Raw genomic sequence first — 16,923 nt, 5'->3', positions numbered from 1 at the left:
ATTTTTTTTGAGGATATTGTGAATGGAGTGTTTTTCCTCATTTCCATTTCAGAAGTTTTGTCGCTGATATACAGAAATGCCTTGGATTTATGCGTGTTGATTTTATATCCTGCCACTTTGCTGAATTCATTTATTAGTTCTAGTAGTTTCTTTGTAGACCCTTTTGGGTCTTCTAGGTATAGAATCATGTCATCTGCAAATAGTGATAATTTAAGTTCTTCTTTTCCAATTTTTATGCCTTTAATTTCTTTCGTCTGTCTTATTGCTCTGGCCAGTGTTTCGAGAACTATATTGAATAGAAGTGGAGATAGAGGGCATCCCTGTCTTGTTCCGGATTTTAGAGGGAATGCCTTCAACTTTTGTCCATTCAGAATGATGCTAGCCTGAGGCTTAGCATAGATAGCTTTTACAATGTCAAGGTAAGTTCCTGTTATCCCTAGTTTTTCTAATGTTTTGAACATAAAGGGATGCTGTACTTTGCCGAATGCTTTCTCTGCATCTATCGAGATGATCATATGGTTCTTATCTTTAAGTCTATTGATGTGGTGAATAACATTTATTGATTTCCGTATTATGAACCATCCTTGCATCCCAGGGATGAATCCTACTTGATCATGGTGCACAATTTTTTTGATGTGTTTTTGTATTCGATTTGCCAGAATTTTATTGAGGATTTTTGCATCTAGGTTCATTAGAGATATTGGTCTGTAGTTTTCTTTCTTTGAGGTGTCTTTGTCTGGTTTCGGAGTCAGGGTGATGTTGGCCTCATAGAATGAATTTGGAAGAGCTCCCTCTTTTTCTATTTCCTGAAATAACTTGAAAAGTATTGGTATTAATTCTTCTTTAAAGGTTTTGTAAAACTCCGCTGTATACCCATCCGGTCCTGGGCTTTTCTTGGTTGGTAGACTTTTGATGGCTTCTTCAATTTCATCCATTGATATTGGTCTGTTCAGATTGTGTGTATCCTCCTGACTCAGTCTGGGCAAATCATATGACTTAAGAAATTTATCGATGTCTTCACTATCCTCTATTTTATTGGAATATAGGTTTTCAAAATAATTTCTAATTGTCTTCTGTATTTCTGTAGCATCTGTAGCATCTGTTTTTCATCCCGTATGTTAGTAATTTGAGTTCTCTCTCTTCTTCTCTTCGTTAGCATGGCTAAAGGTCTGTCGATCTTATTTATTTTTTCGAAGAACCAACTTTTAGTTTTGTTAATTTTTTCAATAGTTTCTTTTGTTTCAATTTCATTGATTTCCGCTCTGATTTTAATTATTTCTTGCCTTCTGCTACATTTGCTGTTGTTTTGCTCTTCCTTTTCTAGGGCTTTGAGTTGGAGTGTGAGCTCATTTATTTGTTGGTTTTTTCTTTTTTTGAGGAATGACCACCAGGCGATGAATTTTCCTCTTAAAACTGCTTTCATTGTGTCCCATAGATTCCGATATGTTATGTCTGTATTTTCGTTTATCTCTAAGAATTTTTTGATTTCCTCCTTTATGTCTTCTGTAACCCATTGATCATTCAGTAATATATTGTTCATTTTCCATGTGATGTAGGATTTTTCTTTCCTTCTTTTATCATTGATTTCCAGTTTCATTCCATTATGATCAGATAAAATGCATGGTATTATCTCCACCCCTTTATATTTACTGAGGGTTGCCCTATGGCATAATATATGGTCTATTTTTGAGAAGGATCCATGTGCTGCTGAAAAAAAAGTATATCCATTTGATGATGGTTGATATATTCTATATAAGTCAGTTAAGTCTAGGTTATTGATTGTGGTATTGAGTTCTATAGTTTCTTTATTCAACTTTTCTTTGGAGGATCTGTCCAATGGTGAGAGAGGTGTGTTGAAGTCTCCCATAATTATTGTGTTGTGGTCTATTTGATTCTTGAATTTGAGGAGAATTTGTTTTATGAATGTCGCAGCACCATTATTTGGTGCGTAAATATTGATAATTGTTATGTCTTGTTGGTGAATGGTTCCTTTTAACAGTATATAATGACCTTCCTTATCCCTTTTGATTAACTTAGTCTTGAAGTCGATTTTATTCGATATGAGGATGGCCACCCCTGCTTGCTTGCGAGGACCGTGTGCGTGGTATATTTTTTCCCATCCTTTCACCTTCAGCCTGTGTATGTCTTTTCCAATCAGATGTGTCTCCTGGAGGCAGCATATTGTTGGATTTGTTTTTTTAATCCATGATACCAGCCTATGTCGCTTTATTGGAGAGTTTAAGCCATTAACATTCAGAGTTACTATTGATATATGGTTTGAACTTCCATCCATGTTTGATTGTTTATCCTTTTTTAAAAAAAATTTTAGTTTGTTTCTCCATGATTGTCTTTCTCCTCGCCCTCTTTCTTTACTGAGGCACTTCCCACTGATGGTTTTGGTTATTGTTTTTCATTTCTTCTTCGTGTAGTGTTTTGCTCAAAATGCTTTGCAATGCTGGTTTTCTGGCTGCAAATTCTTTTAACTTTTGTTTATCATGAACGATTTTTATTTCGTTGTCATACCTGAAGCTTAATTTTGCTGGATACAGAATTCTTGGTTGGCATCCATTGTCTTTCAGTGTTTGAAATACATTGTTCCATGACCTTCTTGCTTTCAGCGTCTTCATTATCTGACGTTCTGGTTTCTACTTGCTCCACTCTGTTAGTGATACTCTCAATTGAGTTTTTAATTTGGTTTATCGTTTCCTTCATTTCTAGAATTATTATTTGATTATTTTTTATAATCTCTATCTCCTGATAAAGATGCTTAACTTCTTCTTTTATCTGTTTATGTAATTCATTCTCAATGTGTTCTTTCGCTGCTTGAATTTGCTGTCTTGTATCCTCTTTAAGGTTCCATTCCATCTGTCTAAGGTGTTCCTTGAGGTCTTTATATGACCATTTTTCTGATGACTCTAGGTCCTCCTGAATATTTAGGCTGTCCTGCATTGTTTGTACTCCTTTTCTTCCTTGCTTTTTGAAGCTGCTCATGTTACTTCTTGTTCTGTTTGACTGCTGAGTTACTGTTTACTCCTATAAATTAATTTGATGCTTGGGAGGAAAGGTATTTGAAGGGAAGGGAAGAAGTCACTAAAGAGAATGAGAGTGGGCAGGTAGAATTCAAGGAAAGGGGGGATAAGAAAAATGAAAAGACTAAAGAAGAAAAAATAGGAACTAAAAAAGAAAAAACTTTAAAAAATAATAATAATAATAATTTTAAAAAATTTAAATTAAAATTAGTAGAAAAAAAATTAAAAAAAATATTTTGTAAAAAAAAATTAATAAAACAACAAGAAAGAAAAATGAAAATGAAAGAAAAACCCAAATCAAAAAAAAAAAAGGGAGAAAAGAAAAAGAAAAAAAAAGAAAAGAAAAAAAAAAAACCTAATAAATGCCGTCAGAGTTTGATTAACTTCTCTTCCAGTAGATGGCGCTGTGCCCACCAGGTCAAGTTTCTCCTGTCAATACGCGGGAACCAATCACTGTGCAGCAGCTCCTCCCAGACTGGGCGAGTCTCTAGTCCTGAGTGTCTAGGGCCTCCTCTTGTGTCTAGTCACTTCCCACTTTTTCTCTAGCCAGGCCCCTCTCACCACAATACTGGCTACACGCCAGATCTGCTGCTCCCGGGAGCCCTGTTTTCATGAACAACTGGGCACACTCTTCCAGTTTGCCATTCCCTCAGACCCTAAGTTTATAGAGCTTGGGGCTGAGAATCCTCAGCGGATTTTACTTGCCCTCCGGTATCCACTTCTTGCTGGTGCAAGAGACCTCAGCAGTCAGCCGTGGTCGGAGCGGGAGTTCCGCGCCGCGGGGACCCGCACCACCTCTGATTCTCTCGGGCTGGCTGTAGCACTCACGGGAGAACTGGGAAGGGTCCTTACGGGAGAGCTGGGAGGGGCCCTTACGGGAGAGCTGGGAGGGGCCCTTAAGGTTTCCCCGATGTGTGGAGAGGGAAGGCTAGGGGCTCACACACCTGTAGCTGCCGGTTTCAACGAAGTTATCTCCTCCGCAGCAGTCTGATGACGTCGTTTCCCTTTGCCAGGGGACCAATGCAACGGGTGGGTCCTTCTCTCCCAAGCCCCGTTTCAAACCTGTGGCCACTACTTATGAAGGCTCGGTAGGCATTTACCTTTGTATGATGAGAAGGGCTGACCAGTTGTTTCAGCCGGATGGATTAATGCCGATTCATAGCTGTTTGTCTGCGGGAAGCAGGTGACCGGGAGTTTGAATTCAGCCGATCAGGGCTCAGTGCGTGTTCTCGGATCACTTGGATTTTAAATTGTCACTCATCTTATCAGCTGTTTCATTTAATTCGGCAGCTCACTCGCGCGGTGAAGAGTCTGCTCTATGGTACTCTGTGGGAGGCCGCGGCGGCAGCGGCGGCAGCAGCGGCCTTCGGGACCCCCGGGGAGGGGGTGCGGGTTGGGGGAGGGGAGGCGGCGCCTCGGGGCCGCGCGGGCCGGGTACCGGACACGCGGGAGAGCGGGCGGGGTGGGGGAAAGAAATTGAGATCTAGATTTAGAGACTGAGCTTGGGAGGAGAGACAGCTGGGGAGAAGCAAGGCGGAGAGGCGGAGAGGAGAAGGAGATGGGGCCGATAGAGCCGTGCAGCTGGGGCTGCAGCCTTACTGCTCGCCACAAAAATGAACTCTTAATCAGTATGGCTGACATTAACAGTGCTCACCAAGATCTAGTTCTCTCCAGAGCATAAGAATGGTAAGGACATGGGACTTCTGCTGGCCAATCTAATGCAAACTGAAGTTCTATGTATCGCTACCAGCCTGGGCAGTGAAGTCTGTTCGTAATTCCCTAATATCTCTTTCTCTGCTTCTTTTTCTTTGTCTGCCCCTCTCTTATGGCAACTGAAAATGCTCCCTGTTCCATCTAGATGGTGTACCTCCAACCAGCCTCCCTTAGGGATGGCAAAAGACACTCCTACTGACCCACAAGTGGTATGTGCCATGAGAAAGAAACAAACGTATACATCTAGCCACCAAGATTTTTACATTCTTAGGGACCTCAGTATAGCCTATCCTCTCTAAGCTAATAGTCCCCAAATCTGCTTTCACGTAGTACTCTTTATTGTATCAACAACTCCAAATTCTTCGCTGTTCAGCCAAAAACTTTGGAGTCATTCTTGATCTGTGTCTTTGTCTCACACCCCACATCCAATTTATCAGCATATCTTATGTCTTTAGATTACATCCGGAATCCTATCACCTTTCACTGCCTTCACCACGACTCTGCACTTGAAAAAACAAGGGTGAGAATATGAAAAGGCAAGCCACAGACTGGAAGACAATATTTACAGTGCATATATGTGATCAGGATTTTATCAATGCTCATCAGTACATAAATAAACCACTCAATTTAAGAAAATGAGCCAAAAATTTAATAGGCATTTTTCCAAAGAAGACATATGGATAGACAGTAAATGAACACATTAAAAGACGCTTAACATTATTAGTCAAATGCAAATAACATTAAAACTACAATGAGATAACACCATACACATCTTAGAATAGCAAAAATCAAAAAGACTGACAATATCAAGTGCTAACTAGGATGTGGAACACTGGGACTCTCATTCACTAATGGTTGGACTATAAAAGGGCATAAGCGCTATGGAAATTAGTTTGGTAATTTCTTAAAAAATTAAACATATGTCCGAGTTAAAAGAAGGGTATTTACATATTATGGATGGAAATTGTCTACTTCAGAAGCTGTTTATAGCAGATAAAAACTACATACAGATAATTCTTCCTTAGTCAAAAGATGATCCAGCCATTCCACTCCTAGGTATTCCCATGAAAAATGCAAGTATATGTCATTTAAATATTGAATGTTCATAGTTGAAAACTAGCAACTGCCCAGATGTCCATCTGCAGGTGAATGAATGAACAATTTGTGGTACATACATACAAAATACTTCTACTCAGCAATAAAAAGGTCTGAACTACTGATAGACACAATGTAGATTATCTCAAAATAATTATGCTCAGTAAATGGAAAAAAGAAAAGAAAAAGTACATTCTGTATGATTCCACCATATAAAACAAGAAACTGTAAAATAAGCTATAGTGACAGAAAACAGATCAGGGGTTGCCTAGGGAGGAGAGGTGCTGAGAATGGCAGGAGGAAAGAATTTCAAAGGGACACAGGAAGCTTTGAGGGTGCTATGGTTTGAATATGTTCCCCAGGTCAGGTATGGTGGTCCACACCTGCAGTCCCACTTACTTGGGAGGATAAGGCATAAGGATCCACTGAGCCCAAGAGTTCAGGGCCAGCCTGGGCAATACAGTGAGACCTTGTCTCAAAAAACAAAAACAAGGGGCTGGGGATGTGGCTCAAGCGGTAGCACGCTCGCCTGGCATGCGTGTGGCCCGGGTTCAATCCTCAGCACCACATACCAACAAAGATGTTGTGTCCGCCGAGAACTAAAAAATAAATATTAAAAATTCTTTCTCTCTCTCTCTCTCTCCTCTCTCACTCTCTCTTAAAAAAAAAAAAAAAAACAATAAATGAACATGTCCCCCAAAAATCATGTGTTAGAAACTTAATTTCTAATGCAACAGTGTTGGGAGGAGGGCCTAATGGGAGGTATTTTAAGTCATGAAGACTCCACCCTCAAGAACAGATGAGACCAATTATAAAAGGACCTGAGGCTATGAATCCCTCTCTCCCTCCATCATGTTCTCTTTTGCCCTTCCACCTCCAATATGGGATGAGGTAGCAAGAAGGCCCTCACCAGATGCAGGCCCCTTGGCCTTGGACTTTCCTAAGTCCAGAATCTAATCTTCATAAATTATCCAGTTTCAGGTATTCAGGTATTTCAGGTATTCTGTTATAGTAGACCAAAATGAAGTTAAGACAGAAGGTAACAGTTATGTCTACCATGTTAATTGTGGTGATGGTTTTGTAGGGGTATGTCAAAACATGAAAATATGTTAATTTGTGGCAAATTAGTGAATAAAAATGATATTTCAACAAACCTATTATCAAAATAAAATATAGCATGTACTTTACTTTTGGAAAGAATACAGTAAATAAAATAAAATTGGTTAAAAAACAGAATCCAAGAATGAACAGAAGTGGAAACCCATTATATCCTCCCTCGGAGAATTCTTTTTTTTTTTTTTTGGTTGTTGTTGTTTTGTATTAGGGATTGAATACGGAGGTCTTTATCAAGGAGCTACATCCCTGATCCCTTTTATTTTCTATTTTAATACAGGGCCTCACTAAGTCGCTGAGGCTGGCTTCAAACTTGCAATCCTCCTACCACAGCTTCCCAAGCTGCTGGGATTATAGGCGGGTGCCACTGTGCCCAGCCTTCAGAGTTCTTTTCTAAATGAGAGAATATTGGTAGGAAAGGAGGAATAACCCATCACAAAGAAATATCCCTCAACATAAAGTTATAGGGGCTTTCAACCAAGGAAGAACCACCAATCACTTCTGAAATGAACAGCTGCCACCCCAATACACAAGCATGAATCTTTTGCCACAGTCTCCCAGCAGCTGAATGATTTCTTTGAATCCATCTTAGAAACCTGACCTAATTTCTCCTTTTTATGTTGTTTTTCACTTGCCATTAAACAAATTGAGCCTTTTCCCACCAATTTAATTTATTATAAATTTTATAGGAACTAAGAAATGGCCATAGCTCTTAGTCTGTGAGTATTGTGCGGAACGTTCCTCCTTGGACTTCTCTGTCCTTGGTCGCCCGATTTCCCACTAAGGTGGAAAAATTGCCATCTCTGGTTCACCCACCTCTCTTACTTGTCTATCTCAAATCCTAAATTCCACTCAATATCACCAATTTTAGTACATCTTAATATGAATACAACCAATTCTTTCATAAGCTGCTATGGTTATGAGTTTTCTGTAACATGACTGCTTTATGTTCAAAACACGGTTTTGAACAAAATAGAAGCACAGCACGCACTTATGTTTAAATCAGGTTAGCCCCCAGGACTCACCTCATTTCCACCAACTGCCTTGGTTAAAATCACTGCAGAAGACACAGGGGGAGGCATGCAACCTACTGTCTGCAAACTGAAAAATAAAAGAAAATCCAATTGTAAATAGTTTTTTTCCCCCAATTATAACAGCTTTCACTGTATTTATTCTAAAATAGCAGAACTGAGCAAATAAAAATAGGAGAATGTTTATTGATGCATATTCCCTGGTGAGTTTAGACGATTTTATATGAAGCAACATTACTTAGAAGATGCAGCAAACGTGCAGCCTTTGAGCTCTTGTTACATTCTACAAGCGAGGGTGATTTTAGTTTCGTAGTTATTTAAGCTCTGATTGTGCAATTCAAAACACAGCCAACTTATAGTAAGTACAGTCATTGAAACATAAATAATCTCAGGTTATTTTCAGTTAAAGTAAAAATGCTCCTTAAACTTTTTTTTAGAAATCTTTTAGTAAAAATAAAGCTCTAAACTACATCTGAAGTTGAAAAATATTTAATAAAACACAACTTACATTTTCAATTTCTTTCTATGAAACAGCAATTCTCAAACTTTCACCTTATAAAAGACATTTTCATGTTGTACTGTCATTATAAAAATAGGCATGACATAATCATATGTGTTGAATTTAGATTCTATAGTGATAGTCTCATATCTGTTCTAAATTTGGTTTTTATTAAATTATGTTTAAGTCTACTCTCTTAAAGAAAGATACAAAATAAATTGCACAAGAAAATGAAATAATGAGTACTATATCTAAGTACTAAAAATTTAAAAAAAATATTCAGAATTCATATAGAATATACCTTTCTAGGGAAAAGATATAGGAGGAGCAAGGAGCTACCCTAACTAGGGGGAAATTCATATAGGGCATAGTGGACAAAGAGCATCTGACATAAAACAGATTTTGAATAATGTACTTATAGATGACTTTTATTGATTCTTTTAAGAATGTGTTATCTAAAATTTATGCAGTAAATTTATGTTAGCTCTGAAATAAGAAAAAAATGTTTTAGTTCCTTTTGATTAAAACATAAGAAAACTCAACTTATGGGATTTCCAACTCATTCAATTCAATATATATATATTTTTTCCTCCCACTGTTTTTATATTTAGAGTGGCCTCTTGCTATGTTAACCCAGGCTGATCTGGAACTTCTGGGCTCACTCGACTCTTCTGCATCAGGTTCCTGAATAGTTAGGGCTACAGGTACATGCTATCACACCCAGCTTGGTCTTAGGTCTGTTTCCTAAGTGAGGTTAATGTAGTCTGTCCTATTATGAATTCCCAGCCTCTGCCCCTTCTTCAGGTTCACTAATACAAAGCATTTACCATTTGTAGTAGATCCAATTCTACACACTTGACACATATTGTCTTATCTATTCCTCTCAAGTATTATTCTCACTTTAATGAAAACTAAAGTTAAGACAGGAGGTCAATAATTTGCGCAAACTCCCAAAGCCAGCTCTCTAGAGTTAAAACTTTTATTCTGGCTTCCAGGGTCAAAGATTTACTTATCTAGGACTCCTTCAGCCTTCTATTTCCCCTACCACCAATACTAGGTGAGTCCTGTAGAGCATTTTCAATCCTTCTAACTTTTTCAATCTTTTCTGTCTCCTAGTCCCTTGCCTTTAACTTACAAAGAAACAGAATTCTCCCTATCTTAAAAAACAAAAATCTTTGAATTGTATATTGAACTATATATGGAATATACGAGTAGGGTACTACGTAAGAGTATCCAAAACAGAATGCATAAGATATTATTCCTGCCTTTAAGAAGATTCAATACACAAATGTAGATAACTAACAGCAAAATTAGTACTGTTCCCCCCTCAAGATCCAATCCTATATTTTTCATTGCAACTCACTGTTGGTCTTTAAAGAATACTCTACCCCCATGACCCCACAACAATGCATTTTCCCTTAATGTCTCTGGAATTGGATTTCTTCCCCACTTCTACTAGTCTAGAAGTGATCTGAAAGTATCCTGTTATCTCCAAATCTCCAAACTAAACATCCTTTCCCTATTCGCTCTATTTACATTCTCGCTTCTCCAGGCAACTCTTATTCTTATCTTCTTGGTCACCAGCTTACTTCATCATTCTCATTTACTCATTTACCCCTTTTAAACTATTTTTTTTTTTTTTGCTGGCTTTCCTGCTGTCTTTTCAACCTTATTTTTAATCCATAGAAATATTTTTAAATTTACATTTCTAGCCCTAACTACTACCACCAAATTTATAGCCAGATTGTTCCCTCAAACTAAACACGTCTAATATTGAATTTACATATTTCCTTTCTTTCAGCTTTATTGAGGCATAATTTGACAAATAAAAACTGAATATATTTACATATAAAATGTTTTAAAATGTCTACATTGTGAAATCATTTCCATAATATAGCTAATTAACATATGTATCACCTCACAAAGTTATCTTTGTGTGTGTTGTGCAGTGAGAATACTTAAGACCTCTCCCAAAAATTTGGCAGTACATAATACACTATTATTAACTATAGTCCCTGGGCTGTACAATAGATCTCCAGAACAAATTTATATATTTTCTAAAAAATCAATTTTTTCCTGTGACTTTACCACAGGAACCAGTTTTCACCTAATGATCCAATTTGAAATTCCAGAGTTATAGGCAACTCCACTTGCTCCTTATAAATTAACCAGTCCCCACATCCTAGTTCCCATTCTTCTCCATGATTGTTGCCATCATTCTTGTTAAGATGCTTTTCATTGGATTCTAGAAACTTTCAAATGTACTGAATGCTCTCTACCTCCACACTGACCCTTCACCACTGCACAGTGAGGAGAGTGTGCTCAGAATACCTTTATTTAACAGGATCCTGAGTCTGCAACTCCCTCAAGTTAACATCCTAAGTGTGTACTCTCTGACGGGGCAGAGGAAAAGGTAAGCTAGGAGAGAGCTTTCTTGGAGTTAAACCAAGGATGTACTTTTTTAAGTCTAACTTCCCAAAGTGAGAACTATATGCTTGCTTTATTTAGCATACTGAATTGCAAGCACTATTCTTCTAATAATAAACACAGTACAGTGCTATCAGACCAATCTCCCGGAATGACCACCTTTTAGCACTATGTCTTTTCATTTTAGCACTTTTAAGAGCTCCCCGTCACTTGTAGCTTCAAACCCAAACTCCTCAGTCAAAATCCTCAGTGCAGACCTTTGCTGACGTGGTCCAGAGGAAATATTTTTTATGTTTGACTTTTACTAATGTCTCATTTTTTAACTTTCTACTTTAAAGCATATACAACCCTTGCTGAATCATTTATCCTTTAGCTGGTTTTACCATTCATTTGATAAACATAGGCGGCCCCATCTTTATTATAAGAAACAACCATGTACATTATCCTCTGTATGCAACTAGGTTGGAAGGTCCCTGAAGACAAGGAAACCGAGTTAGTATGTCCCTATACTTTGAGTTGCCTACATGTGGCAGATACAATTGGTTCTGTATGTGTGTGTTTGTGTGTGATGTGTGTATATGTGTGTGTGTGTGTGTGTTACTGGGGATTGAACCCAAGGGTGCTTAGCCACTGGTCCACATCCCACCCACCTCCTTTTTTGTGTATTTGATTTAGAGATAGGGTCTCAATGAGTTGCTTAGGGTTACACTAAGTTGTTGAGGTTGGCTTTGAACTCTCGATCTTCCAATCTCAGCCTCCCAAGTCACTGGGATTACAGGCCTGCACCATCATGCCCCACAACTACAATTGGTTCTTGATGCACATACAGTGTTTCTCTAAAATGCTGCCATTTTACTTATATGAGCTCTTATGGTTTGGGATGAATTTAATGCTCATCCTCTCAGAACTCAATCTGGCCAAAGTGGCTCTCTTCACTTTCCCTCTGCTCCTAACCTGTCTCTCCCCAATTAAGTAAATGACACTGCCAATTACTCAGTGGCTTGTACCTAAAACCTAGAAGTCCTCACTACAGCCTCTCCACCCCTGGGCTCTGAGAGCTCTGTTAAATTCTACCCTGTGTGCACTTACCTCTCTATTGCACGACTGCCTCTCCCCTCTGGTGTCCAAACTCATCTCCTATGTTTCTCTCGGCTGCCTCTACTGCCTACTTCCCACAGAGCAGCCAGAAGAATCATTTTCAAATATAAATCAAACTCCATTTCTCCCTCATTTCAGTCCCTGCAATAGCTTCCCATAGCATTTAGTATCAAGTCAGAATTCTTTATTGGGTATTTATAAGCCTCTGCATACACAGCTCGTGCCGACTTTCCCACCTCCACACCATGTTATCTCTCCTCCACATCACCAAGATCTGGCCATCCTGGCTGTTCTACTGACCTTACACACACCGGGTTTTTCGCTGCCTTAGAGCCTCACACATTCTGTTTTCCTTGTCTAGAACATTCTGCCCTAAGAATTCTGCAGTTCAAATTAATCACCAGCCTGCCTAACAGCTTTCAACCACATCACAGTTTGAACTCTTCTCACACCTCTTTTTTATCTTGCTCACCTATTTACTTGTTTATAGACAGTCGTTCCCCAAGTCTCCCCAACACACAAAATGAACTGGCATGCTGCCAGTTTTGCTGTTGTTTCTCTACTATTACCTATAAAAACTCATGGCTCATAGTAGGGGCTAAAGAAGTGACTTGAATAAATAGGTGATTTTAATTGATATCCCCACATCATTTTTAAGTAGAAGGTAAAAGTATGATTACATTTTATAGACCAGGAAATTGAGGTTCAAAACTATTAAATAACTTTGCTCAAAGGCATGTTAGGGATAGGATCAGAAACCAACTTTCAGGCTCTAAGCTCAGTATTTTAGCTGTCATATTACAATTCTAGAATAGGTTTAGTTTTAAATCACTTTAAAAATTCTTTAATTGTTATTTTCATCAAATATGACTTTTTAATGAAAAGGATTCTAATAAAATCTACTGTTAACTCAACTATTACATCAAACAAAACAAAACACATGGAAAAGTAAATATTTACAGAAATATATACATATTTTTCCCTTCTTGTACATTTTGAAAAAAAAATATTCCATCGTTATCTGTATACATTTTTTAAGATGCAGAATGCAAAGTTAAAGCATCCAATGGACAGCCTACATTACACACATGCACATACATCTTATGACCTCTAGTTTCTTCAATTTTTTTTTTCCTCTTTAAAACTCACAAAAAGGCATATAGTATCTTTTAAGGTTTTTGTGTGTGTGTTGTTGATTTTTTTTTTTTTTTTTTGTACCAGGGATTGAACCCAACGAACTTAACCACTAGGAAGCCATATACCCAGCCTTTTTATTTTTTATTTTGAAACAGGGTCTCAGTAGGTTGCTTACAGCCTTGCCAAGTTGCTGAGGCTGGCCTTGAACTTGCGATCCTCCTGCCTCAGACTTCTGAGCTGCTGGGATTACAGGTGTGCACTACAGTGCCCAGTTTATCGTAGTATCTTAAGATTAAGCATGGGGATGTATTTTAAGATGTTATTAAACTATTTCTTATGAATCTTTTTGATGAAATACTGTTGTTTTAAAGGATAGTAATGCTAATGTAAAATGTTTTTATTTCCTTATAAGAAAGCACATGCCACATTAAAAGTACACCCTTCAAAAGATTTAAACGTACCCTTTTAAGAGCCATTCATTGATGGATGTGATTGATAAAAGCTGAAGAAAAAGCCATATTGCCGCTGGGAAGAATGCAAGTGTAAAGATCTGAATAAAAAGGTGCAGTTTTATATGTACCAAAGCACTGGTCAGCTCCTGGAAAAGGAAGGACACAAAATAAATAAAGGTAAGAAAATTATTTCTGAAAAAGATAGTATCACAAGTTCGTCTTTAGTTCTGAATTGTTTCATAGTTTTATCCATGAGCACATCTATAAGAGACAGACCTCAAGAAAAAAAAAAAAAAAGGCACTCATGATGGTTACAAAGTACTTTTATAAAAAATTTCCAAAATATATTTTAACATCTTTCAAATACACAATATGGCCTAACAATTCAGATCTGTAGAACTCTGGACCAGGCAGTATAAGCTAATCACACTACTAAAGATTTACAGATTGTTGACTCCATAAACAAATAAGCATACTTACCTACAATTAATCTTTCAAAAAAAAAAATCTTTGCCGGACTTATCACTTTTTAATTAAGTATAATAATTAACCTCTATTCATCACATCAAATTTATAAGGCCTATCACATTTTAATTAATTAATCTCTATTCATTATACCAAATTTATAAGGCCTCAATTTCTCAAGATGTTCCTGGATCTACAAATAATAATTTCTTACACAATCGCCTCAATGATAGTCTATAATTTAAAAATGACTCCCTGTACAGTACAGTCACTGTATTCTGTAACATTTATTAAATAATAACCATAGACCATGATCTGAGCTTGTGGCTTTACATGTTATTTCACTTAATCCTCACAGCAACCCCATTAGATAGATAATATTATGCTTATTTTACTGATGAGGAAACTGAGGTTGATAGCTACTACACAGTGAAAATCAGTTATCAAATCCATTTTGGCACACTAGGGAGGAAAATGTACATTAAACATAAACAGGTACTTGTTATTGAGTCTCACAGCTAAAAAGGAATAATTAGTTCATCTCCAGAGTTCAAATATATATGCCTATTTGAATTTGTGTTATGTGATTATTCAGTTAAAATCAAACAAATTTAGAAAGTAGTAGAAAAAGTATACACCTTGAAAACAAGTAACCATGAAAACATATTCAAAGATGTCAGAAATTCACTGGTTATGGCCCTAGTTCAAGTAAGATGTTGAGGAGATATTCAACTCAGAGACATTCATGGTATGATAAAGAGTCAGCCCCGGAGACTCACTGACTTAATGCCACGTTCTGATCTATCCCATTAGCTTCTGCTATCTCCCCATGTAGAGGCACACAGCAGTTCCTATTTGATCATAAGTCATCTCTGAAGAAATGTAAAAAATTTCTGGCAGTCTGGGTCTAATAAAGGGTCACTGGGAAACACCAGACCTAAAGAAACCACAAATGCCAAATAAATATTATTTTTTTATTTAGAAAAAAAGCAGTAAAATGATTAGCTAGAATGCAACAACTGAGGCATTTGCATCTATTTCTGATAGGAATATCAACTGGCATAACTTTTCTGGAAAGTAACATGGAAATTTATAACAAGACCCATAATACAATTCACATTCTTAGACCCCAAAACTTCATGTCTAGGCACTTACTCCACAAATATAAAAAGTAGTAATGAATAGCTATGCACAGAGTTATCATCACAGCTATCTTTTAGACCAAAATCTAAAAACAACTTAAATAGTTAAGTCCAAAAATGGGAGAAAAATTAAATAGATCAAGTATAACCACAGTGTTATGAGCTATTAAAACGGTTGGTGAGGATGTCGGAGTATGAAATGTTACCCTACTCCACAACAGGAGTGTAAACTGGCACAGCCTATGGAGAACATTCTGGCAACTCATTCCTTTATTCATCAAATACTTGCTGAGCACATAGGACCATTCTATTAATAATAACCATATGCCATGATGATGTGAATTCGTGGCTTTACATGTTATTTTATTTAATCCTCACAGCAACCCCATTAGGTAGATATTATTACCTAAACTATACATCACAACTTAAAATGTGTATATTATTTGAGCCAGAAATTCCACTTCTAGGAATTTATCCTTCACTTATATTCCCAATGTGGGAAATGGCATATATTTAGGCTAATCTTCACAACACATCTGTAATAGCAAAACTTTGTAAAAATACTTAAGTGTCCATCAATAGAAGAAAAGTAAAAAGTAAAATATATCATAGTGCATCCACACAATAGCACACTATTTGGCATATAAAAAGAAATAGTATTTTTGATGTGTTAATGTAAAACAACCTACAAGGCATTTTTTTTTTTTTTTAGTAAAATAAGGTAAGGTACCAAACAACATAAATAATACAACTTGTACGGGGGTGGATTACACGTTTATGCTTTGCATAGCCTATCTCTGGAAAAATACATACAAACTATAAAAATTGGTTGTCCCCAGAGAAAAGAACCAGATATGTGGTGAAAAGGTAAAAAGAAGACTTCTCATCCTAAAAAATCTTGTACCTTTTGATTCTGAACTATGTAAATAAATCATATACTTCTCAAAGTAAACAAAATGTAAGTTATTTTATTTTCATATATAAGTGATGAAAAATTAATTAATATTATTAAATTACATGAAAAATTGTTTTACATTGTTACATGGAAAAATAAGGTAAGGTCATATGTGTATGCATATTTACATATATGTCTACAAGCATGTATACAGATATACATACATACATATAATTTTATTTTTAAAAACAAAAACTTTATTTTAAAAATATCATATACATAAAGCATTTGTAGGGCAAAGGGACTAAAAAACACATGATATTAATAGCAGTCATTTTTAAACTTTCTAATCATTTTACAATAAATAAATGTCACTTTTTAAATCAGTAAAAAGTAATAAAACTATAGTTTAAAAATACTAACTCTCTTAACAAATAAAATTAAAAGCAACTGCAAATGTAAAAGAACAATGGAACAGTAAAGAACTGAGCAAAACGAGCCATGATGGCCTACCATGGGCCACCAGGGGCTTCTGAAGCACAGGAAAGAACAGACAGGAAGTGTTTCTAAGGAAGATTTTTAAGACTCTCACAAAAATCCAGTATCAAATATCTTCCATATCTTCTTCATACAATCATAAAGGTAAGAAAAGGAAACAATGGAAAATAAAAAATAAGTAAACCCTGTAAAATCCAAAATAGTATCATTCCATACATACCCACGTATAGATGGTCATACATTCAAATAAATCCCATCATGAATAATTAAAAAGGAGACCCTGCATGACATTTTGTTTATTCACATGTAAGACAGGTCAAATTCCATTA

General features: G+C 36.7%; 1 protein-coding gene across 4 annotated transcripts in view; it reads right to left on the bottom strand.

The window, feature by feature from the left end:
* SLC10A7 (solute carrier family 10 member 7) overlaps positions 1-16,923 on the bottom strand; it is a 257,657-nt gene that overhangs the window by 217,679 nt on the left and 23,055 nt on the right. For all 4 annotated transcript variants that reach the window (XR_014023255.1, XM_081303699.1, XM_081303698.1 and 1 more), the window contains exons 3-4: positions 13,604-13,740; positions 7,976-8,051 (exon numbers count right to left, since the gene is read on the bottom strand). Coding sequence is in view for 3 of the 4 variants with exons in the window: in XM_081303699.1 (XP_081159825.1) it covers positions 7,976-8,051; positions 13,604-13,740 (213 nt within the window). In the remaining variant the exon portion in view is untranslated. The remainder of the gene's footprint in view (positions 1-7,975; positions 8,052-13,603; positions 13,741-16,923) is intronic.

Source organism: Spermophilus citellus (assembly GCF_964194105.1).
Source record: "Spermophilus citellus genome assembly, chromosome: 8".
NCBI lineage: Eukaryota > Metazoa > Chordata > Mammalia > Rodentia > Sciuridae > Spermophilus > Spermophilus citellus.
Note: the sequence above shows the minus strand (reverse complement) of the source record. Positions and strands in the feature narration are given on the sequence as shown.